This window comes from Octopus sinensis, linkage group LG14, assembly GCF_006345805.1.
Source record: "Octopus sinensis linkage group LG14, ASM634580v1, whole genome shotgun sequence".
NCBI classification, from domain to species: domain Eukaryota; kingdom Metazoa; phylum Mollusca; class Cephalopoda; order Octopoda; family Octopodidae; genus Octopus; species Octopus sinensis.
Genome location: NC_043010.1, coordinates 33,143,677 through 33,170,553, shown reverse-complemented (window position 1 = coordinate 33,170,553; position 26,877 = coordinate 33,143,677). Strand labels below are relative to the sequence as shown.

General features: G+C 38.0%; 1 protein-coding gene across 2 annotated transcripts in view; it reads right to left on the bottom strand.

Moving 5' to 3' along the window:
- Nucleotides 1–26,877, bottom strand: part of LOC115219550 (elongin-C) — a 31,994-nt gene that overhangs the window by 4,871 nt on the left and 246 nt on the right. The window contains exons 1-3 of one of the 2 annotated variants that reach the window (XM_029789757.2): nucleotides 24,797–24,946; nucleotides 13,742–13,937; nucleotides 912–960 (exon numbers count right to left, since the gene is read on the bottom strand). In XM_029789757.2, the coding sequence (XP_029645617.1) occupies nucleotides 912–960; nucleotides 13,742–13,913 (221 nt within the window). In that variant the 5' untranslated portion in view covers nucleotides 13,914–13,937; nucleotides 24,797–24,946. Of the gene's footprint in view, nucleotides 1–911; nucleotides 961–13,741; nucleotides 13,938–24,796; nucleotides 24,947–26,877 lie in introns of those variants that run through there. The other variant, XM_029789756.2, reaches the window with a different exon arrangement.

The following is a 26,877-nucleotide window of genomic DNA, read 5'->3' as shown; positions in this document are numbered from 1 at the left end:
TCAGGGGTTGACCAGCTTCCTCTTCTGCGGGTCTTAGGAATAGCAAAGGACCACGTTTCGGACTTCTCCCATCTTGCGAGCTCTGGGATGAAGACCGTTCACTCAACAGCAACAACTCTGCATGAAAATCACTCAAGACATGTTGCACTGTGCAAATCACAACCCAGATTCTATGAAGACCATTATTACTGGTGATGAGACGTGTTTATGGTTATGATTCAAAAATCAAGTTCCAGTCTTCCCAATGGATGCATATGTCATCATCAAGGCTTAAAAAGCACAACAGGTTCGCAACAATGTGAAGGTAATGTTGACCGGTTTCTTTGACTCCCACGGTATTGTGCATCATGAATAGGTACCACAAGGCCAAATAATCAATATGGAATACTAGCAGGAAGTTATGTGTTGCCTTCATGATGCTGTGTGCCAAAAGTGACTGAACATGTGTGCATTGAAAGTGTTTGAATATGTGGGTGGTGAAGAATTAGCCACTTAACAACAATGCGCCCGCTCATTCCACCCACATAATCCAAGCTTTCCTGGTAAAGAACAGCACATCACTTGTTCAACAGGCTGGGACTATGTGACTTCTAGGTCTTCTTTCTCAAACTGAAAACCACGCTGAAAGGGAAGTGATTTGAGTCACAAGAGGAAATCACGAGAAAAATGATGGGAAAGCTCCATATCAATCCAAAGGTGTTACCAGTAATGGCAGAACTGCTAGGAGAAGTGTATAAACTCTCAAGGGAAATATTTTGAAGGTGATTAAATAAAATTTGTGAATTTTTTTTTAATGCCCAAAGATTGGATACTTTTTGAATTCACCTTGCATTTACAATAAGCTTTTTATTTAGTTACATTTGAGGGTGTTTTACACTTGATTCAGAGGGCAAGAATAAAAGCACACTTACGGAATCTCACGGAAATTGATCTCATTAGTCTCGTTCTCAGAGAACTGACCTGAAAAAGATAGGAAAATGAGATTTAAAAATAACATTGATTTTTATACACAAAATTTTAGTAAAAAGAAAACAAAAACTTGTGCCATAATTCTCATGATGAATAGTTTCCTATGTTGCATTGGTTAGATTTGGAAATTAGTTTGTTTACATTTGTACTACCTTTGTTGCTGGTTAAACCTATCAGGAGCCAACAAAGGCTCCTCTATGTCATTCAACATGCTAGGAATGACAGCCAAATATCCCTTAAAGTATATTCTACATTTTTTTAAAAAAAGATATGTTAGGTAATGCAGCCCTAGATTCACAATGCCAACCTGATAATAGCTGCACAGCTTCCAATCATGACCTGCGTCCAAGACTCAAAACCCATTAATTTTTACTGATCTCTAAATGTGGAAGGAACCTGTGGAAGAGGAAGAACCAAGAAGACATGTCCAGGGCATAAAGGCATGATCCTTATGTCCATGCCTAACCCCCACCCATGCTCACCACATTCCATTCTCTCTCATGCATCTAGCTGCACAAAATATGTTCCTGTTGAATCCCTTCTTCATAACATATCCTAATATCCCCTCCCTTTAGCTGTGCTCACTCATCATCCCTAATCCAAGCTCCCACTCTCCTTTTGCAATCTTGGGAACTCATCAGCTTACCCTCTCCAATCCCTGGCCCACTACATTTTCACTCTCTCCCTCTCCGCCTAGGGTAGCCATGTTTCTCCTCTTCCCTTGTCCCTCAATACTTCTCCCTGGCGTAGCCTTCTGACTTTTCAGTTTATGTCAACCCCTTGCAGACGGACTCAGTACTAGCAGCCTATGCTGTGTACTGGTATTAGGCCATTCAGTGACTACATAATTTTTCATACACGGAATTTTATAGCATATCATCATGACCAGTTCCTTATGCCTCTGAACTTAATGTTTCAGAAGCATACCGATTGTGAGAAAATTCACGAAGAGGTCAATAACAATGTCAATACTATTACAGATCACTCTGGTTTATGAAACTGAGTAGAAGTATTATTCACTTTTGCAAGCTTCTGAGTGGAAATAATATTCTCTTTCACACTAACAACAGAGATATGTGTAACTACACATCAATCACTTGCATACAACCTCACCTGTAGGCTTCACATAACAATAACCAAAAAACCCCAGCTTATCCGAAATTCCAAACAGAAATGTAGGTTGCAGGCATAGCCATCATCCATTATTATCAGAAATTGATAATTGTCAATGTTCTAATCTTTGTGGCTGGTAACTTTAACAGACATGTTGGACACCACTGATAGATTCCATGATGTACATGGAGTCAATGGCTTTGTATCTAGAAATGAAGAGAGTTCTGTGATACTAATGACCTGATGAATCCTCTAGGGCAAAAGTTCTTAACCCATTTTGGCCAAAGGCCCACTTTTGATCCTTGTAATCACAAATACCCCCGCCCTGAAAATATTTTTATTTTTCAATATACTACTTATTAGCTGATAATGATTAAAAAATAAAGGATGTCATTTTACATATGCGCTTGTACACAGTTGGGAGTACAGATGTACAAATTGAAATGCAAAATTGTGTTTATTTCCACCATGCGACACTTATAAGATCAACACTGCATTGACAAACAACCGCAGAAATTGTATTCACCTCAATAGACGTCATTGATTGGTTGAAATTGCCGAAATGCAAGAAATAGCTTACAAACTACAGAATTTTTTCAAGAAAGCCAAGAGAGAAAGAAGTTTTATGTAATACATTCTACCAGTATACGAAGTTTAAAAGTGTTTAGTTACAAAGAAATTATTTTTAAAAATCTGTCGGTCAAAGTGAAAAGATCTGACATTTCTATATATGTATGAGTATCTATCATCACCATCATTTAACGTCCATTGTCCATGCTGGCATGGGTTGGATGGTTTGACCAGAGCTGGTAAGCTGCATCAGACTCCAGTCTGATTTGGCATGGTTTTCTATGGCTGGATGCCCTTCCTAACACCAACTACTCAGAGTGTAATGGGTGCTTTTATGTGCCACCGGCATCTGCCATGACTGCGATTTTGCTCAGCTTCATGGGTCTTCTTGAGCTGTGTCAGCAACACAGATATATATATCTACCACGTAATGTAGATACAAAAATATGTATCTACATTACAAATGAAGAAATTAAGTATGCTTTGTTGGATGAATAATGTCTGGCTGCATAATGACAGAGCACAAATGAGCTGGAAAAAAGTGTAAGAAGGACCAAATGTAGTATGTAAGCCAGGAAACTGAACTGGTATGGGTATTGATGAAATTTGGAAGATGACAGTTGGGTAAAAAAGTACCAATGTTCTAATAAGAAGGAAACTATAGAGGAGGGGTGGTGAACCACGGAAGGCAGTGGAGAAGATAGATCTCATGAGGCTAAGCTTCACACATGAGATGACAAAAGAACTGCAAGAAATGGTAAAATGTTGCATGAAGAAACCCATCCAAGTAATGTAAACATTAAAAATGGACATAAAAATTGCACTAAGTGAATCAAATAATATTGCAAAATTCTGGTTTCATTTGGATACCCCCTCATATATGCAAATCATTTTTACATGTTTTTTCTTTCTTAAAGCAACATTCTATGGCTGGACATCCTTCCTAACCTAATCTTTAATGTGCTATCATCTTTGCACATCAAATCATCAAATATCTGTTTATGAGGAACATAAAGAACATCACTGCTGCTCAAGAGGTGTTTGCAAAAAGATGGAGAGAGACAAAAAACATACACACAAGCATGTACAAGACGCACACACATGTAGAAATACAAACACATACATCATTGCTTTAATGCTCACTTTCCCAAGCTTTTATGGTTTAAACAGAATTTGCTGAAGCAGATTTTCTATAACTAGATGCCATTCCTGTCACTAACCCATACATTTTTCCAAGCAAGGTAATATTTTCTCATAGCTTGATATTTTTTCACAGAAAATTAAGAGTGAAGGACACTACTTGTATGATAATGGTTTTTTTATGACTGTTATATAATGTGAAGGCAAAGAGATGCTAACACACCACACACACACATACATACATACACAAGCAACATACAAAGCTTTTGCTTATTCAGGTACTTTGACAATGGTCTTTGCATATCCTTGTCACCCTTCCTTACCTTCTGTTACTTTTACTGTGCCTCATCTCTCAGACTGTACCTAAACATGTAGAATCATTTCTCCCAACAATAGCAACTCCCTAGAATTCTTGTTTTCTATGTATTCTCTCAGATGTTTACACTAAATGCTAACTTCATCAAGCTCACCAGTTTGGAAGGACCTCTACTGTTCTATCTATGAGTAATTTATATAGAAAAATAAAAAAAAGGAAGACCAGAAAAGGGAAAAATAAAAAAATTTGAGAAGCTGGCTATGTGGTTAAGAAGCTCACTTTGCAACCATGTGGTTTTGGCTTTAGTCCCACTATGTGGCATCTTGTACAAATGTCTTCTACTATAACACCAAGCTGACTGCCTTGTGAGTGGATTTTGTACATGGATAGCTATTGTATATATATGCCTGTGTGCCTTTGTTTGCATTCATTTCTCACAATTGGACAACTGATGTTTATTTGTTTATGTCTCTCTAACACAGTGCTTGGCTAAAGAAACCAAGAATAAGCACCAGACTTATTTCACCTAAAATCCCTAGCATGATCATAGTCTAATGAATGAAACATGTAAAAGAAAATGAAAAGGGAAAAAAACCCAACATTTCCTTTACAGATTCACCTTTCTATTTCAATAAAGAAGCACCATATATTTCAATGTGAAATACTAGGATCACATAATTAAAACAAAGCAAAACTATTTGGTTTGCCAGTACAATACAACAATACAACAGCCAGTGAAGTGGGTTTTTAGGTTAGCTGAAACATTTGCAAAGTTATTTTTGTGGCATAGCTGATTGAGGCTATTCAATGTCAACATTAAATATATCTTTGAGTGACAGTACTATTTCTGAGAGAGAGAGAGGGAGAGAAAATGACAAAGATATCCATTAGGACTAACATCTTGTTAGTGCTGTGAGTACCATCCAGGAACAAAAAAAAGGCTTCTGAGTAGGTAACAACTTAGATGTAAGTATTGTAATTGAGGAAATCAGAATATGTGACAGGATAATTAAACTAGTGATAAGCAATACAAAGAGCAAATGATCTTTGCCTATGAACCAAAACCAAGACTGACAAATGATCTAAACAACTGTTTCTACAAGGTCCTCTTGCAGACTGCTTTGGTGACATTAACAGTAGCCTCCTGATCACAGCAGGTGACTTTAATGGCTATACTGGTGAACATGCACATGGAGGTTATGGTCATGTTGCATGAAAGCTCTTAGTGTTCCGAGTCACAGATAGCCATTTGTAACATAAATTTCAGAATCCCAGCCACAAAGTTGAAGACAAGCCAGCTAGACTTCCTAGTCAGAATGGAATAGTATGTAAATACAAAATTGTTAATATTAAATCCTTCTTTGCTGAAGAATGTGCCATTCGAAATAGACTAAAGATTAGCGACCTCAGTTTAAGAGCTAGATAGATTCAGAGACAGAAGATGAATCAAAGAAGGATAATATGGAACTTGAAAGATCCCTCTGCTAGACATGAGTTCAAAATTAGGTAACATCTCTGATGAAAAAGCAGTAAAGGCATAAAGGATAACTGAGAATTTCTATGTGACAACTTACCATGAGCCAGTAATCAGACTTGGAGATGGAGCAAAGTCCCAGACAAATAGCGAGTGACACAGTGGTGGAAGGTACAGTAGATAGAGCAACAAAAGCTAAGAGACAGGCCTAGAAAGTGATGATCATGGAATATCAGGGAGCTAGGAGAGAAGCTGAAAGAAGTATGCTCATGTTCTTTACCATGAAGATCAGAATAAAGTATACTAAATTGCAAGTGAAATGGGAGGTAGCTGGTGAAAAGTGCACAATGAGAGTGGCACTGTCAATGATGAAGAAAAGAGGAATGAAAATCTCACAAAGAATAGTTGTAGAAACAAAACTGGAAGATGGAGGGACTCCTTCAAATAGATGTAACAGAGTGTCCAACCATTACAGTTGATCACTATACAGACAAAAGAGCTATTAAGGATATGGAAACAAAAAACAGTAGGACCATCAGAGATAGTTGCCAATATCTGGCAATGTATGACATGTTTGTTACATAGTGAATCAAGGATGTGTTATCCCTAATGAATGGCTTATTTCCAACTGCTACAAGAACAAGGTTGTTCTAGAAAGGAGTAATTACAGAGGCATCAATTTGATGGATCAAATAATGAAAATGATAATGTTGTATTTTGTCAAAGGAGAACAAGTTCTCCTTTATGACGGATGTGTGTTCACTCACCCTGCTTGTCAATTTTTGTGATGGCTGAAACAAAGGAATAGTGTGCTTCTGTGAAATTCTGTTTACCGCAGGGGAAAATGGTGGCTGAAACAGTTGTCATACCTCAAATAGCTTACAAGGATGCTGCCATGAACAAAACAAGTTTACAAGTGGTTTTCATGCTTTAGGAATGGTTACCTGTTACTAGAAGACCAACCTTGTTCAGGATAACTGTTGACCTCCAGAATTAATGAAAATGTCATGAAAATTCATGAACAGACTTTGGAGTACCGTCACCTAACAACTGACGAACTTGTTGATATGACTGGTTTGTCCTGGAGCTTCTGCCAACAAATTTTGAGCAAGGAATTGTAAATGAATAGAGTTGCAGCAAAATTTGTGCCTCGCTTGCTCATGAAAGATCAAAAGCAGTCATGACTTAATGAACAACTGGAAGTCGATCCAGACCATTTTTCAAAGGTCATCACTGGTGATGAAAGCTGGTGCTATGGCTACAACCCAGAAACAAAGCAGCAATCAAGTCAATGGAAGCATTTGATGTCACCATACCCCGAAAAAGCACGTCAAGTGAACTCCAATGTCAAGATGATGCAGATTTATTTCATTGATGTGAAAGGAATTGTCCACACAGAATTTGCTCCTGCTAGTCAAACTGTTAACCAGACATTTTACTTGGCAGTTCTGAAGCATTTGTGAGACATGGTGAGATGAAAACATCCTGACCTGTAGCAAAGTGGAGAGTGGTGGTTTCATCATGACAATGTGCCTGTGCACACCACCTTGAGTGTGAGACAGTTTTTGACCAAAAAATGGCATCACCCTCCCTATTCGCCTGATCTTGCTCCCTGCGACTTTTTTTGTTCCCTTTGAATGAAAAGTCCTTAAAGGAAAACGTTTTGCAGATGTGGAAGAGGTGAAGAAAAAAAAACAAAAAACAATAGAGGCATTAAGAACATCACTTCGCAAGAGTTCCAGGACTGCATCGCTTCAAATGGAGAATACTTTGAAGGCAGAAAAACTAAGTGAATAAAATAATATTGTAAAAGTCTGGTTTCTTTTGGTTACCCCCTTGTATAAAGGGTTAGAGGCATTTTGACACTGTTGTGTCTCAAATTTAACAAGAGGTGATGGTCTTGTTTATAACATCAGCAAACAAACTGTTTACTGATTCATGCTGATATCTGCCAAATCATCATGTGAACAGTGAGAATCAAAACAATGACTTTCACACATTTTCGATCTGTTCTGGAAGATTTGAACTTGAATATGCTAACTGCTGTTGTATTTCATCCCTTATACTAATAAATCGAGTATGAATGCATATTCTTCATAAAAGAAAAGTTGTTCTCTGGTGACAAATGCAACAGTGATTAGCATATTCATGCTAATGAACTCAGTGTACTAAGACTCCTGTTTACCTTAGCCCTCCAGGCTCTAACAGAGGAATTCAAGACTGGCTGTCCCTGGGAGCTCCTCTGCACTAATGACCTTGTTCTTATAGCTGGATCACTACTTTACCTAGAGTAGAAATTTCAGTTGTGGAAACAAGGTCTGGAATCTAAGGGTCTTAGGGTTTTTACTAAATTAACTTAAGTCCTTGAAAGTAGGAAAACAGACAAATCACAAGTCCCTTCTTGGAGATGGCCCGGCTCAATATCTAAGAAGGCTGTTGGTAGAAACTCCATACATTGTACTCAGAGGTGTAGCAGCATCAAAGGAAGGTTAACAGAGAACAGAGTCTGTGTGTGTGTGTATGGCAAATTTGCAGGCACAATAAGCACTAAAAACATACAGACAATAGGCTCCCTCAAATGCTCAGGTGGATAGCTTCTGTTACCTAGGAAACCAAGTTAGTTGTAGGGAAGGGAGTTCTGAAAGTGTAGTTGCTAAGACAAGAATTGGCTTGGCCAAGTTTGGAGGGGTTCTACCTTTGTTGGTAACTAAGGTCCTTTCCCTCAGGGTGAAAGGTAGATTGTATGACACCAGTGTATGGACAGCTACGTTATATATCAGTGAAATGTGGGCTTTGACTAGAGAAGACTTGCAAGAAATGAAGCTAGCATGATCTGCTGGATGGGTAATGTCAGTGTGCATGCACAACAGAGCAGAGAAGATTTAAGAGGAAAACTAGGTATAAGCGGCATCAAATGTTGTGTGCCAGAGAGGAGACTACACTGGTCTGGTCATGTGATGCATATGGATGAGGACAACTGCATAAAGATTTGCTGAGCTCTAATTGTGGAGGGGACCTGTGGAAGGGGCAGACCCAGGAAGACATGGGACTGAGAGATTTGGCGAGTTGCTGTACTTGATCATGGTCATTTGCCAGCCTCCTCTGGCCCCTGTGCCGGTAGCACGTAAAAAGCACCCACTACACTCACTGAGTGGTTGGCGTCAGGAAGGGTATCTAGCTGTAGAAACACTGCCAGATCAGACTGGAGCGTGGTGCAGCCTCCTGGCTCCCCAGACCCCGGTCGAACTGTCCAACCCATGCTAGCATGGAAAACAGACGTTAAACGATGATGATAAGACATGTCAAGCTACGTAAAATTGATGTCTTCCATACATACAGACTTGTTCTTTCAGTTGCTGGTGCCATTTCAAAAGCATCCAGCACACTCTTAAGTGGTTGCCGTTAGGAAGGGTATTCAACCGTAGAAATCATGCCTAAACAGGCAACTGGAGTCTGGACATCTTCCTGCTAGCCAGTTCCATGTCAAACCATCCAACCCATGTCATCATGGAAAGTGGACATTAAACAATATTGATGATGTTCAAATCTGCCAGAACTTATGAAGAATATGCAAGTCATCATTTTGATTCATGCAGCTCACCACGCATGCAACGAATTATATACAAATTACTATAATCTGGGAAGTGGCTGTGCTTGATATACAAAACAGGAGCAGGTAGGAACTCTATGGTGTTTACCTAATGGAGATTACTGATGTACAAAAAATGCAGTGAGATCACAGGTAGGGTGACCAACTGCTTAAAAAGCTTGCTCTGTATTAGTTGATAGCTACTAGATGCATAAAACTAAGCCATCAAAGTTAGAACAAGATGGAAAAAAAAGATTGTTATTTATGTTGGTGACAAAGATTTTTATTAAGTGAAGGGTAGATTGTTTAGTGCTTGCATGCCAATGTACCATATATATTTGCAGAGGATGTGCAAAGGTGGAACAGAAATTAAACTAAAATGTTCTGTTGGATGTAATATGCCAGTATGCACAAACCTCGAAGTACAAATGAGTTAAGAGAAAGGAGGGAAAAAAAATGGGTAGAAGAGGAAGAAGATGTATGCAAAACAGCAGCTGCACAAGTATGGAGATGTGACAAGATGAATGATGACAGTAGTGGGAAGAAGTGGTGACAGCTGATGTCAAAGTCACCTCAGATCTAAGAATCATAGAGATCTGACCCATTTCATTAAAATATCTCCACCATTATCCCAATGATTCAGTGTACTTTGATTTTAGATTGACAAATATCCATGTTACTACTTAAGACCTACTTCAACTTTCAGCCAAAAGTAAGGTATTTATTGATGATTTCAGAGCAAATTTTGAAAATAATACTGCTGTGAGTGGATAGGACAGCAGAACAAAATCTAGTCCCAAGTATTTTCATATGGCCTTGAAGAGAGGAATAAAAGATAGAACACATCTGAATGTTACTATACCAAAAGATAAATGTAAATTGGCAGAAAGAAAATGGTCTGGAACTGAAGTTAGATAACACCGTAGAATGAGTTTTTCTGTTTTTTCATAAATAACTACCAACTGTTGGTGCCCGAGAGGGGAAAACCACGAAATAACTGGGGCTAATGAAAAAGGAGAAGTACAGGATGAATACAAACTTCCGTTTCATGATGATTTCATACTTAAACTTTTCCGACTGCAATCATTGATATTCATAATTATGAATGGAAGATAAAGTCTTAGGTTTTAAATGCAAGAGATAATAAGAAAACATCTTTTTATTATGTGTGTTTATATGATTTATTCATATTGTGATCTTTATATTCTTTCTTGAAAATGTGTGGTCCTAAATAGGACCGACCCTAATGAGTAGAGACTTCACTCAACACCTCAGAACTCTTCATCATCAAATGACCCGTTGAAGACCTTGTAGAGTTGATTATCTGCATATGCCAGTTCATCCTCGCCATCACTGGAGTCAGAAGTGTTGGGAGAAATGGTGGCGCCTTCTTACAAAATGTCATCTTTTGTGCTGTTGAATGCGTTGGATATGCAGCATTTCAGGAAAGCCTGCTTGATGATGTCTTCTGGAATCTCCCCCCAGTCGACTTTCCTCGTGAGCCCAGTCTTTATCACCTCTTTTGGCGCATTGGCCATCCAATCCTCCCAGCAGTGCTTGAGACGGTCCTCAAACGATTTGTTGATTGCAATATAAAATATTTAAAGAAGTGATCTCATTTCCCCAGGGATCATTGTCACATCGATGTTAAATGTATCTTTGCCTTGGTTTTTTCTAACTTGTGGCATCTGAATGCATCCAGACCCAGGGGACCCCTTCTCTAATGCAGTCCACTGATGCGCTGTCCCCACACTACCCGAAGCCAGACCTCAATGAGTGCCTGGCCCATCCAACCTTTTGTTTGGGCTCGAATGAGACCCCCTCCAAAAACTTGGCATCTTTGGGTAGTGTCTTCCTCTCGAAGACGACGTACAGTGGCAGCTTTCCTCCATTAGCTGTGGAAGTCAGCATCACTTTAAAATAGTCCTTGTGAAGATTTCTACTGTTTTCTCCCCTTCTCAGCAACAGTTCTTGCCATTGGAAGATCGAATGTGAGGGGAGTCTGGTCCGTGTTGCCAATGTGGCTCAGAGGGTACTGATGTAGTTTAAGCGGGTTGATGATAAACCGCTGGAACCTCTGTTTTTGCGTTGAGATTTTCTGGCAGCCACTGTGTAATGTGGATGTGATACCTGATGGACAAATCATGCCTGCGCATAGACTGGAAAGCCCATGATGTGCTGGAATGGAAGTTTCTGACGATCTTCTTGGCCTTGATTCGAAAGGTGAGTGTCAACACCTCGAGTCCTATCATCCTCTTCTCCTTCACCTATCTGAGAAGCCTCTCCTCTATTTCCAGCCACTGCACTGTCTTACTCCTCATCGCCTTCTTCTTGGGCATCGACTCGATTGTGGCCTTATTGGAGCACCATCATCAGACAACAGATTTGTCAACCCCGAAGTGATGGCCTGCTGCATGGTTTTTAAACTCCTCAGTAAACCTGGAAACTGAGAGCTTGAAGGTGGTTGTGAATGCTCGTCTCAGCATGAAGACTTGACCATTGTTGAACTTGAAGACCAGAGGAGATGAGTCAGTAAAGCTAATTACAGTCCAAACAATAGGATGTAGGTTGAAAGCTTCCTTTGATCATTACCATTTTCTTCATGTATTTATGTAGATATATTATAAAAAAAACAAACAGACCAGTGCACTAACAAGTACTTTAAGGTATGGTAATGAAATTCCAGTTGACTTGATTTGTATTCCTTTGTAGCATCGCTGATGGCGATGAAACTTAGCTTTCCCTGTTAGAGATGATTCTGAATAAACGCACTTATCCCCCCTTATATTAAATAATTTTTCATATTCCATTTTAATTTATTTGTTACCTAGTAAATACATTTCCTCAAATATGTTCAAGAATAAATCATAGCTCTGCCTCTCCCTATGTGGCAAAATAAGTCATACATCCACGTCACCAAACAATAATTGTTTATGTCATAGACCTGGGATTACTGAACTTGTAGGTATCTTCATCATCATCATCGTTTAACACCCACTTTCCATGCTAGCATGGGTTGGACGGTTTGACTGAGGACTGGTGAGCCAGAGGCTGCACCAGACTCAATCTGATCTGGAGAAAGTTTCTACAGCTGGATGCCCTTCCCAACACCAACCACTCCAAGTGTAGTGGGTGCTTTTTATGTGCCACAGGCATGAGGGCCAGTCAGGCGTTTCTGGCAACGACCACGCTCAAATGGTGTTTTTACATGCTACCGGCATGGGAGCCAGTCTGGAAGCATTGGCAACGACCACGCTTGAATGTTGTTTTTCACATGCTGGTAAGGTGACGCTGGCAATGATCACACTTGAATGGTGCTTTTCACGTGTCACCGGCATGGGAGCCAATCCGTGGCCCTGGCAATGATCATGTTCAGATATGCTTTTAACATCCACTGGCACAAGTGCCAATCAGGCAGTACTGTCATCAGTCACGTCAGCAATTTTGATTTCACTTGCCTCAATAGGTCTTCACAAGCAAGGTTTATTGTCCAATGAATGAGGGGTATTCATAAATGGGCTGGTTACACCCATTGGCATAGGCCATGGGCTATGGTCTCACTTGGTTTGTTGGGTCTTCTCAAGCACAGCATATCTCCAAAGGTCCTGGTCATTAGTCATTGCCTTGGTAAGGCCCAATGTTCAAAGGTCATGCTTCACCACCTCATCCTCATTCATTTGCAACACATGACCATACCAGCGCAGTCGTCTCTCTTGCACACCACATCTGATGCTTCTTAAATCCAACTTTTCTCTCAGGGCGCGTACACTCTGTCATGTATGCACACTGACATTACACATCCAGCGGAGCATACTGGCTTCATTCCTTGCAAGCTTATGCATATCCTCAGCAGTCACGGCCCATGTAGCATGGCTGTTCACACACATGATGTAGAGCTAAACAATAACCCTAGTAATACCTCCTGGACCACTAGGAAGAATATCCAGCTACAAAATCCACCCTAAACAATTCAGGAGAGTGTGTAAAAAACAAAAAAGGTGCAGTGAACAACTATTACATCTGTTGGTCAGAAAGAGTTTCTCTTTTGAAGGACAGATCATATTAACACTTGTGTAAGAATTTTTCAAAATTGAAGGTAACGACCTATGGATATTGAGTGTGGCAGACATGGATGCAAATGAAACAAGTCATTGAAACCATGCAAAAATGGAACACGCCCACAAAAGAGTGCAATAATTGAGCAACAACTGACTTGGATCCATGTCAGCATGAAAACCAAATGTAAAATGAGTCTTCACAGAAGAGTTGTGCCCTCCCTGTTTCTTTTCTTGCAACAGTCCCAGTTTACCTTAATTTTTGAAGCCTTTTTTTTTTTACAACTATTTAGTTAACTCACCTCTTTAACTCCACACATCAATATTATCTGCCACATCAGATTCAGTATTACCCAACCTGTCTTTTTCAGAACAGCATCTCTCTCTCCACCACATTAATCTGCAACAATTATTCAAAATAAATACTAACCCCAGGAATAACTCCTTTCAGTTATTCTGGGGACAGTGCACCTTCCCAAATCAACAAACAGAGAAAATAAAATAGTTTAACTTACCAGGTCCACTAAGCATAGCTTTTATGGTTCCTGATGTGAGAGCATGGTCTCTTTTGACAATAAATTCATGACCATCAGAAGAGACCAGTTTTACATACATGGCATTAGGGCCCTCACAGCTGCCATAGGTTTTCTCTTCCTCCTTTTCATCCTTAGGATCGGACATTTTCATTAGGATTTTATACAATATTCAAGCCTGGTAATTAAAAGAAATTGACAGGATTTTAGAATTATTTCAAAAGTGACAGATAAAACCAACAACATTACTTGTAGTAATCAGATCAGTTCAATTAATAAACTAGTGGAAGGAATACCTGGTAACACCAAGATTAATGAAATAAAATTACGCAATAGATGCAGGCATGGCTGTGTGGTAAGAAGTTTGCTTCCCAACCACATGATCCCGGGTTCAGTTCCACTGTGTGGCACCCTGAGAAAGCGTCTTCTATTATAGCCTTGGACTGACCAATGCTGTGTGAGTGGATTTGGTCGCTGGAAACTGAAAGAAGCCTGTCGTGTATGTATATTAATAAGCCCACTACTTATTTTTGTTTCATTCAACTAAAAAGTTCTTCAAGGTGGTGCCCTAGCACTACTCACATGATTTATACAACAGTCTATATGAAAACTCCTAAAATATACACCAGAAAGTATTTTTTTATGTATGAATGACATGGGAGATTTTTCTGTCATTTCAGACCAAATCTTTTGTTAGAGAGAGAAAATATGTTTGGAACACTTTGATAGGTGAAGGACAAACCGTTTTCTCTCTCTGACAAAAGTCTAAAATGTCAAGAAATTCTAACCACAATACTATGCAAACTTGAAACTTCACTATAGATGCCATCTTTCTAGTGAGACAACAGAAATACCCATCTGTGAATAAACCATTCTACATACCATTGCTGATCTAGGGAAGACCTTTGATAGAGCATCATGCTCTGTAATCTGGTGGTCTAAGTTAAATGAAGGGTAGATGAATAGCTTGTCAATGCTGGGCAAGCCATGTAGAGAGGTGTAGTCAGCAAAGGTGAGAGTTAGCAGTAAGTACAGCAATGAATTTAGCAAGCAGGAAGGGTCTATCAAGATTCAATTCTCAGCTTCTTCCTATCTATTATAATCCTTTTGGTCATCACGGAAGAGTTTAAGACAGGTTGCAAGTTGAGAACCCCTGTATGCCTATGACCTCATTTAGCCACAAGCGAAATCTGTAAATTACAGAAGAAACTTCAGACATGAAAGCAAATCCTTATCAAATACATAAGTTTTAGTAAATAGGAAAGAAAGCAGGACCCTACTGCCATCAGGAAAATGGCCTTGTTCAATATATAGAAAAAGAATAGGTATAAATTCAGAAATTCTATTCAGTGTATCTAGTGTCTCACAAGAAGTGTAGTAGGATCATAAGAAAGCTGACAAGGAAGGTAGAATTCATATATGATAAATGCACAAGCGCACCAACAGTATGAATACAAATTAGATGCTTTCAATGACTTGGAAGGCTCTCAAGAAGTAGTTGATAGGTCTTGTCATCTAAGTTATCAAATTAGCAGAGGGGAATGGGTGCTGCAAAAGCAGAGGAAACCAAAGAAAGAACAGAGTGGAAAAAATTGAGAAAGCTATTACTTAAGGAGTTTTTCTCTTCAAGTGGAGAGCAGATTATATGATGCTTGTATATGAAACATAATGTTGTATGGTAGTGAATGTGAAACAGCTGTGATGGCTACAAAGAAATGAAGTGAGTAAACATTGGTAAATTATTGCGCATAATGAACAGAATAGTAATGTTGTGAGAGAAAATCTGGGTATAAGAGAAATCAGTTGTTCTGTGATCAGCCATCTAAACTTGGCAAAATGGAAGTTAAAACAATGGTGGAGGTTGGGATGTTTATCTACATTCAGGTCCCTTTCTAATGTTTCTGTTAAGTCTTGATTGTGTACTACCTTTTATCTCTCATCTCTGATTATTTTTGTAACAAATGATGACACTGGATGTGTCCATATTCAATCCTTACTCTCTCCTACCATGCCATTAGATGTAGTCATATTATTCAATTCTTTCTACATTCTTATTTATTGCTAACCATCATTCACTCACTCTTTATCATTCATTACCCTTCTTCCTCATCACATCCTTCATGCTACCCGTCCCTGCTTCTATTTTACCCACCTTGATCACTTTATCGCCCCTATCAATCAGTCCCTCCATCACATTCCCTTTCTTCTGTCACCTTCAAACCTTGGTTCTCTCTCTGTACTCATCCACTTGGCCATTTGCCTTGAATAAATAAAGAGAGCATTGAACAGTTCGAGAGGATTCTTTACTTGCTGGCAACAAGACACTATCCAGTGCAAATGGTATACTTTAAGGTATTCAATTATAGAAACCATCTGAAAGATAACATTTCATACAAGCAAGATATGGTCATCCAACCTAATTAAGAAGGCAATAACTCTAAACGAGAACTGAGTCAGACTATATCAACTCACCCACTTCATACTAGTATGGAAAACAGGTGAAAAATGATGTTGGTGCTAGAACAAATACACAAATCCAAAGCCCTAATAATTCTAACAATCTGCAGTTAACTTAGTTTCTGTACATGAACAACCTCAATGTATAAGTCTAAATCAGTGTAGTTGCATTTGCTGCACACATCTATATCTACCACCACTTTCACTAGTTAAAAGTAATTCCCCTACTTATTCTTCTAAAATGAAAGGCTTAAGTTAAGTTAATTTTTTGGCTCAAAAAGCAAAAAGCAAGGCCATGTAGGGGGACATGGAGTTATGTACAGGGAAGGTGTTCATGCAAAGAGTTCATGCCATTTCTGGTCAAGAGAGACTTTGAACTGAGTGGTCGTCAGCATCTTCACTATCTCGTCTGGCAGCTTATTCCATGGATCCACAACATGGACGGAGAAAGCCCCTCTCCTTCGATTGAGATGAAATCGTCGCAGATAGAGCTTTACGGAGTGACCCCGCAGCCAACGCCCTGGAGCAGGAGTGAAGAACAGCTCTTTCGAGAGGTTACACTTTCCGCTTATGATGTTGTGAACAAGAATGAGATCACCACGGCGGCGGCGTTTTGTGTCAGTGAACATAATCACTAGTTTATTAATGCTTCTTTATTGCAGTTGGAAGGATGATTGGCAAAATTAACCTATCTGGAACTTGTAATTTGAAACAAGATGCATAAATCAGATACTGTAAAGTATCCCATCTCACACTCCTACATGCCATCTCTATTACAACCCCTATCACTATAGTCATTACTTGCATGTACCATACTTCTGCTAATTGTTTTAGGTGCCTATGTAGTTGCAAGGAAACATAGATGTTCATCCAATGCTTCCACCCCTGACCTGAACAAATGTCAAGGATGGGACAGCTAGAGGAAGAGGGAGCTGCTCCAACACTGAGCTGGTACTCATTTTCAGAAGAGTAGACTGGAGCAACGTAAAATGAAGTGCCTTGCTCAAGGACACAACAACCCACCTGGTCCAAGAGTACACTGAAAACTTTATGAACATAAGTCAACCACCCTAACCACTAGACCATGCTCCTTCATTACAAAAACAATAATTTCTTACACCAGGATGAAGAGAGAGTTGTGAAGAAAAAAAAATCTAAGCAAATAGAGAATTTCATGTTTTTCCTTATGCCATTAAAGACTTATGACAATATTTTTTTTCATTGAAAATAGAAGCTATGTTGCAGACTAAGTTTACTACAATTTTAACTCTGCACCAACACATTAACAATAAGAAGGAAAAAAATGTTCAGAAACCAACCAAGCAATTAGATAATCACCTACCACTCAGGTGAACACAAGCCAGTTAGATTTCATTTCCAACAAGAGAGACAGCTGAGATTATAAATACCAAGTACCCCACCACATCCTGATGAAAAGCATGCCACTTATATTGACTAGCAATCAGGACCTCAGGATAAGAAGTAGATCAACTCAGAGACAGAAGACAACCTGTAGAAGGAAGGTATAAAAGCTAAAAGATCTCTTTACCAAGTGAACTTTCATGCATTAGGTGATATCTATATCAAGGGAGGAGATAGAGAACTGTGACAGAACAATTAGGCAAGATATAAAGCTGAAGAGACAAGTTGAGAAGGAATGAAGGAAAGGTGGGGTAGAGCAAGGAATGATGTGAGGTAGCTTGAAGGTAGGTACATCTGGCAAGGAAAGAAGCTAAACTGATATGCCTGTGTTAACTGAATGTTACTAGGAAAAAGTGCATATGATATGATACTGGTACTTGTCTTTACCAATTCTGAGAAGAAAGAGGTATGAAATTGATATAAATCATTGTTGAATGAAAAGAATATATGAAGAAAAAGAGGCGTTGTTCCAAAAGGGAGACAAGCTATTGGTTTGATTGTGGCAAGATAGAAAGATATAAAAAAAGGTAGATAAAGTAGCAATGGATGATTACTGAGATGCTGAAGAAATTTGGTGAAGTATGAAGCATGAAGGGCAACCAGTTGTAGAAAGCAAGCCAAAACATGTTGGAGCCTGGTGCAACTCTCCAGTTTACTAGTTAGTCAAACTGCCTAACCTATGCCAGCATAGAAAATGGATGCTAAGTGATGATGCTGAAGTTCCTTTCCAGAAAACTATACTTCATAGTTTGGCAGTCACTAATAAAACTGAAGATGAATGAATTGAGAAAATAGTGGAAGCTATGTACAAAGGTGTGTCAACAAAGTGGGAGTTAATGGGTTCACTGAGGGCATATAAGTAGGTATTCATCAGAGCTCAGCCGTCAGCCCTTATATAGTTCTCCAGGTCATAACACAGGAATTCAAGAGCAGCTGACTATGGAAATTCTTGTATGCTAATGACTTAGTTCTCACAGTTAAATTAATCACAGAATTAAACATGCAAGTTTCAAACACTGAAGTAGGTCCTGAAATTGAGAGGCTTAAATCTCAAACTTGTTAAATTCACTGATAGCTTCTGTTACCTAGGTGACCTAATCAGCAGTGTTGATGAGTGGAGCAAAAACATTGAAACCAGATTAAGGACTCATTGTTTTAATGTCCACTTTTCCATGCTTGCATAGATCAGATGGAAGTTGTTGAGGCATATATTTTTATGGCTGCAATCCTTTCCTGTCACCAATATTTACCTGTTTCCAAATAAGGTAATATTTCCTCATGATCAAGATCCAGCACAGGGAAGGTTCCAAGTTTGGTGTACTATAAATAACAAAAATGAAATGAGGTTCATTACAGCTGCTTCAGATGTATTTTTTATCGATAAACAAATCAATTACATCATCATGTAAACGAAAAAGTTTTCTTTAGGTGAAATACAAATTAAAATAGAATTTAACATTTAGGATTTTTCACACAAAGAGTATAGAATGTATACTGACTCATCTCAGTGCTAGTTGAGAAAGTCAATATGTATTCTATACTCTTTGTGTGAAAAATCCTAAATGTTAAATTCTATTTTAATTTGTAATTCACCTGAAGAAAACTTTTTTTACATGATGTAATTGATTTGTTCATCAATAAAAAATACATCTGAAACAGCTGTAGTGAACCTCAGCCCATTTGTTGTATCATTTATACATACACACACACAGTTTCCATCAATGAAATCCACTCACAAGACCCTAGTCAGCTTGGGGTTATAATTGAAGACACCGGCCCACGGTGCCACACAGCTATTTATGTATTATACTTAGAGTATCTGCACTGTTGACAGGCAAATTAGTGGTTTTCATCTAAGACACAATCATATCTGTGCATGTGTTTGTGTTGTGTGCATGCAAGTATGTATGAATGTTGACATTGCCTGGCTTGGTTTGTCAATATCTGAGTAATATTGTGGTATGTTCACACATAATTGGTAACATTACAACTAGTCACTCAGTGCTTTCAAAGACTTTACTTGAATTGCCTCAAATAAGTTCCCCTCCAAGCAATACTAGCATGGAAAGGTGGACATTAAACGAAAGAATGAACATGAGTTGTACAGTTATTTTTATCTTTTACTTGTTTCAAACATCTGACTGCAGCCATGATCCCAGTACTTATTTTTAAGTCTGGTATTCATGTGATTGGTTTCCTGTACTAAACCTCTAAGTTAAGGGATGTAAAGAAACAGTAGAGGGGGAGAATCACACCTCTTTATCTTTTACTTTTTCAGCCATTGGACTACATCCATGCAAGGGCATCTTGAGAGGCATTAGTGGAATGAACTGACCCCAGCACTTACCACCAAGTTTCAGGGGAACAAACACAAAAATGCAGAAACACACATACAGAAATACACAATAGGCCTCAGTCAACTTCCGTCTACTAAATCCACTCAGAAAGCTTTGGTTGACCCGAGACCCAACTGGAAAAATGTCAGGGGACTATTGTTTTTGCAGGCAACAAAGATCTATGTCTGAGTAAAGGATAGATTGTATGAAATTGCATACAGAATAGGATACTGCATTGTAATAAGACATGGGAACTGAATGTGGAGAATATGAAAGGCTGAAAAGAAAGGGGTTAAAGATGCTTTGTTGAATGTTTAATAAGAACATACATGAATGACAGAGTATGTGCAGAAAGAAAAATTGGGATTCAGCAGTATCAGCTGTAGTTTGCAAGAGACAAGACTGCACTGGTACTGCTTGCAATCCATGTGGAAAGAACCTGCAGAAATGTGTGGTCTGATATCAGGGTGGTTGGCTCCTGGATTGCAACAAGTGACAAGACAGTGTTGAAATAAATCCATCCAACCAATGCCAACACAGAAAAGTATAAGTGGAAATGATGAATCCATGAAAAATATACAGAAATAAATATGAATTATATTACTGGACTATAACATTTAAATTAACCATAGACCAGGCTAGCTGCTCTAGAGCCTCCCAACGTCTATTGGGAAACATTATTTCTTACAGTTCATCCTCTTAAAATCTGAAGTAAATTTAATAGATACCTTGATATTAATACAATACCAAACATTTAAAACAGTCAGGCTATTATTATACTTACAACTGTAGTATAACTTACACAAATATGAGAAGGTTAATAATTCAATTTTCCTGTATTTTAGCCACAATGTATATATATATATATACATAACATTTTTAACTTCCATTCCTTATTAGGTTTGTGATTTTCCAAGAATACATGGTATTGGATGAGAATCAGACTAGGAATCTAATCTGTTAGGGCAATGCTCAAATGGATAAGCATGTTGTCCTTAGTTTGGAAATAAAGGTTCATAATTAGAATCATGTCTGGCACAATATTCACATTGCATTCCAGAAGGTTTGAGACTTTTTTTTAGGCGAGGCGATCATAACTGCCCTATATTATTGTAATTTTAGTCTATCATTACTATACAACCAAGTAAGCTGTCTTGCCAACTACTTTAATTCTAGATTGAAGGAGACAGCAGTAACCACTTTGAACACACTTTACTAAACACTATTTCAGAAACTTATGAAATGCTCTAGACTGCATACAGCTTAACTAGTGTAACCAAAGCATCTGTTTTTTGCAGGTACAAGAGGTTCAAGGATGGTAGAGAGAAGGTGAGAGACAATGAGGAATGTGAAAGGGATGTCAGAATATCAGAGCTGGTTTAGAAAATTTGTAATTTTCTGAATGAAGACTGTTGTGTGTTTATAAAGACAGTAAGCATACAGTTTGGAGGTGGTGCAGAAACTGTACACACAATTATTCATGAAGATTTGAACATGAACAAAATTTATGCTCAATGATGAACAGAATGAAAGACATGCCAGTGACAGCAGGGAGATGGTTGAACTCATTACCTCCAATCTAAGAGTACTTAAGTCTCTGGTGACCTGTGATAAAAGCTGGATCTACTGATATGATCCAGAAACAAAGAGACAGAGTGCCTAATAGAAGTATCCTGGCACTGCCGGACTCAAAAAAACCAGGCAAAGCAAGTCCACTGAGTTTCCTCCAGTCAGGTGGTCAGCAGAGTACTTTGAAGATGTTTTGAGGATGTTCAGGAAGAGATTTCATCACAAAAGGCCAAAGGTTCTTCCATAAGTTAGTGGCACCTGCACAAGTCCACAATTCCATCAAGACTGTCCCTTACCCTACTCACAGTTCAGGCCCTGCTCTCTGTAACTTTGGGTTGTTCTCCAAGCTGTAAGAGAACTCTAGTAGCAGTCATTTTGAAGACATCGAGAAGATGAAGGAAGCTGTGATAAGGGTCCTGGACACCACTTTCAAAGACTTCTTTTGGAATGCACCCTATACGTGTGATTAAAAAATATATATTCATCTATAAGGATGAAGTAAATAGCTTGAAAACAACCTTGCTCTCATTATCTGTTCAAAAGTTTAAATGTAACCAAATAATATTTTCAGATAAGTGTATCTTCCTATTTACATATATGTTAAGTAGAAAAGTGTTTGTAGTGTCTAGATTCTCATCAAATTCCATCACAAATGAAATCTCACAGGCTAGTAACGGTTTTCCCAACATGAAGAAAGCCTAGTAATGTCTGTGCTTCTTTATAACCCAAAGAATTTTTCTTGTAAAACACAAAACATTGACATTCCATTTACCAGTTTTCTTAGTTAATGCTGAAATTTTGAGTCTTTATAATAACAAAACAAGTATCAATATCATAAAAAAAGTTGGCTATTTGAAGAAACTAAAAATTATCTTCAGATGTTGCTCCCTAATAAATTCTCTCTTCTAGGTAATTTCTTAGCCCAGCCTTGTTAATGGTTGGTCTCTCCAGATATCTTTTTAGGTACAATTATTGTGTAGTAACCTTATTTGAACCATTTGATTGACATAGATCTATGCAATCACTGGATGTTTAAAAATTTCTCAGTGTTTCACATTTAAGAAAACATTAGCCCCTCTAACTAGTAATATACTGAATCACAAACATTTAACCATAACAGAGATGTAAAACAGCTCAAGAACAAACATTTAAACAGGAATTACAAGTTTTAGAAGTCAATACAAGAGGAACCTTTATGGTTGATCCAAATACTCATCAAAATTACATCCTAGGGTCTTAAAAAGGTTATATTGAGCAAACAGTTCTAGATTATTGGTCAACACACAATCAGGACTAATCTAGGCCTAAATATCAACACGATTCGGTCGAAATTCATTAACAACAAAATTATGAAAACAAAAATGACAATCATTAAGTTGATTTTATTAACTTGTGTTTAAATTCCAGAGAAATAATAAACCAACAAGATGGAGTGTTTTTAGGGACATTTGGCTGTTATTTTGATGTAGTCCTAGTTATATGATGGCCATGTTTGGATTATCTGTGATCATAATGCTCGTTGGCGATTGCTTTGAAGTTCAACTATTACTACGTATAAATGTTACCTCCGTGTCTAACCCAAATACGCAAGTCTTTCCTATAAAGTAGTCATACATCAAAGAACTTCATAATCTTATCAAATGTTTTTACATTTCTAAGAGATGTTAGGGCGTAATTTGAGATAGATCTAACTGCTATTTCTAGCAGGTTGAGCGATGAAGATGGACCACAATTTAATAACAGAAAATAGAATACAAACACACTCACACAAATATATATATGCTAATCTAAAGGAAATTATCAATATTAATGCTAAAATAAATAAACAAAACAGATAATTATATGGATATAAAGCAGTAGGGGGCTGTAGTGGATTAAATCAACTCCAGAACTGGGATTTAACTTCATCGGCTCAAGAAGTGATTACCGACCAGCTTAATATTTGTAAGGTAGTAAGCATGATCAAAGGCATTCCAGTCTCGATCATCCCTCCGTTAGTGTTTGATCCATCTTAGATAACATTAACCAAATTGTATTTCCATTTTTAAAATGATGATTGAAGGAGATTTGGCTACTATTTCTAACAAGTCGTGTGATCAAGTAGATGCTCTCTCGTTGGCTGTTAATAGAAGTAATTTCGGTCTTTTTCTTTTCTTTACGAAAGGAAATTAGTAAATAAACTATTGACCCATCACCCGGTTCATTGCCCTTTTCCTTCTCCATGAGGTAGTGATAGCTATTCTGAAAGTCTGCCGATCAGCTTTATTACACACACCTCGAGTATATAATAGTTTATTTACTAATCCTTTTGTAAATAAATGGTTGGCTGCCAATAACTGGAAAGCACCGTAATTTCGTCGAAGTCAAAATGAAAGGTAAAGTAGAACCACGTGAAACGTAGACAACACTTCTTGCTACAAGACACTCTAATTCATATGCAAACAGCATGAGTAGCGTAATTGTTTCAAGCCGGAATCGAAATATCGTCACAAGGATGAGAATGGGATGAGAGACAAAGTCCATTCTTACAAGAAATTTATTTTATAGAGAGGAAATCGGAGATATATGAAGGCAAAGTATGATGTGCGCGGTTCGATCCTACGGCAAGGACAGAAACGATCTCATGCTAAATAACAATAGCTAAATACCACGGTAACATTGTCAGTAGAAAGACATAAATTAGTGTTGAGTTCTATAAATGCATCAACAATGCAATCAATACATTACACACAGATTGTATGTGCCAGAGGAGTAACAAGTATTTTTCATTATACATATTAGAAAGAGCAAAGTATCTACAGACATAATTGTCATTATACTTTCCAACAAAATCTTACTAATTCCGAACAAATTTGTATTTGATATGATTTGGTCAGTCTTAAAAAACAAAACAACAAAAACAGAACCACAAAACAAACGCAACGAAAACATTAACTCATCTGATATTTACATGACTTTACAAATCAAATCAACAGACATGCATATATAGACATTGATACACAGAGAAATGCCTACAATTAAATAAATAAATCAAGAATTTTGACTATGGAATATGCAATAGTCCTAGGTAAGTATTTTAACTGTGTATTACAGAGTAGAAACCAGAGTTTCAAAAGATCTTTCAAGCAAATCTTCCACAGTTAGAGTCTTGTGGTTTTTAAACCTTATAATAAAGTACCATACACATACACCTTATGTATAGAAACACAGTCTGATTAAGCGAATAGCGGTAGGGGAAAAAGAAGATAATTACCCGGGTATTTCAATGTAGAGGGAGTTAAGCAGAGAAAACACAACAGTCAACCATCTCCTCTCTCTCCTTACTACTAACGAGGCAACCAGACACACACACACACGTACACATACACACACAGTTGGTAGGACCACTTACAACATCGCAAAAAATAAAGACATTAATTACTAGTGGAGCTTAAAAATAAATATCTAAAAAATTAGCACCTTTCCCTAGGTACTTCTGTTTTTGGTCGAATACATTTTGATAAGAAAGAAATTAAAAAGTAAATATGATTAATTACATAAATGAAATAATAATTACAAAAAAATTATAGAGAAAGAGATAAAGAGAGGAAGTACGGTAGCGACCTCACAGAACATGGCGACGAGGCTATATAAAATGTTCGTCCAATATATATCAATGTATTGTATGATGAACTATCAGTTATTCTTGTGTAGCCACAGTTCAGTCTTCATTGAACAGACTTAAGAGGAAAGGTGTTCCATTCATGACTATCCTAGTCATCTGTGGTATATCATTATCCAATGTGTCCTTTCCTTTTTAAGACAGTACAGTATCATGAGGGAGATTTTGCTACTCTTTCTAATAGGTCGGACAACAACCTAGAGATTCCATAGTTGGTTGAGTGAAAGGATGTGATTCAAGGCAGATTTGGCTGCTTTATCTGGCAGGACAATGAGGGAAGCTTAGAGACTTCCTTCATTGGTTCGATAGGATAAGATTTATTGGTGAAATATGACGAAATAAAATGTATTTCAACATATCAATGTAATTGATAGATGCGATTGCTGGATAATGAATTCAGTGACGAAATGGCATAATAATAAATGTACGGTAACGTACAGTTTATAAATATTTATTTAAATAGATTTGGCACAGACTTTCACGCGACTGTAAATATTGAAAAAACTCTGCACACGAATAGTATCTTACTATTTCGTTTACTAACAACTGTAAACTATATCCGTGACAAAAGGAATGCAGACGGTTCCCTACATATCAGCGGACAGTGACTGACTTATCACTATTAAAGGGATCCTTCAATGGGATGATGGACCCTGCTAACTCCCAAAGAAGCGTGCATTTCAACGTGCTGCAACCAGCAATTGAGACAAAATCACCGGAAGATGACTATCCCTTTTAGGAGTGATTACCACATATGATATAAGTGAATTTTTGTAATAAAAATAAGAGCGCACATACAGCAAGAAAAATGAAATATTATTTTAGCACCACACAGAGAAAGAGATAAGCTGAACAGGTTTAATCGATATCCCTAGTACATTGTCAACTAAGGTGGGATCAAAGGTAGAATTGGCTTCCGGCAGGATTTGGACTGGGAATACAAAACACTGAAAAGAGTACGGTAGTTCTATCATTTCTAAAGAAATAAGTTGAGCATCATGACTTACGAAAACGAAACCAATATGTGTATGTGAGAGAAAGATAGGGAGAGAGTGTGTGTCAAGTGAATCGATCGATCTCGTTGAATCCTGGAGGGATGTAAGTGAATGTACCTCTACAACAGGGTTTACATTCAGAACAATGGAAGTGAGCAGGTTACAGTGAAATATCTGGTTCAACGTCTATGCAAACTAAGTCAGCAAAGCGGTTTCGAACCTCGATTCAAGCACGTTCATTTACGGCGCTAACACTGCCCCCACTTACCGCTGCACTAAACTATAGGGCTTTTTCCAAACCAAGAGAAATAGATAGTTCATTTACCTTGCATATCCGGACCGCCTTTAAATTGAAAATGACGGTGAGATTAGTTAACATATATTAAAAACAAATAAATAAACGATTGTAAGATGCTTAATCAATGTCATCCAGTTACACACATATGTATATTGTTTATGACGAGCACTAGCCAAGCTTCCGGCGAGACGAGACCACAAGCCAAGGTTTCAATACCCAGTTACATCTACAATCATTTCAATTAACTTAAGTCGGTTCATGACCTTGGGAAAGGCATGAACGTCGACAATTCCCGATTTTAACAGTGTTTATCCAAAGTCAATATACCCAAATCACCCAGTGACACAGTTTGCTCTCTAAATTGACTCTATCACCTGTCA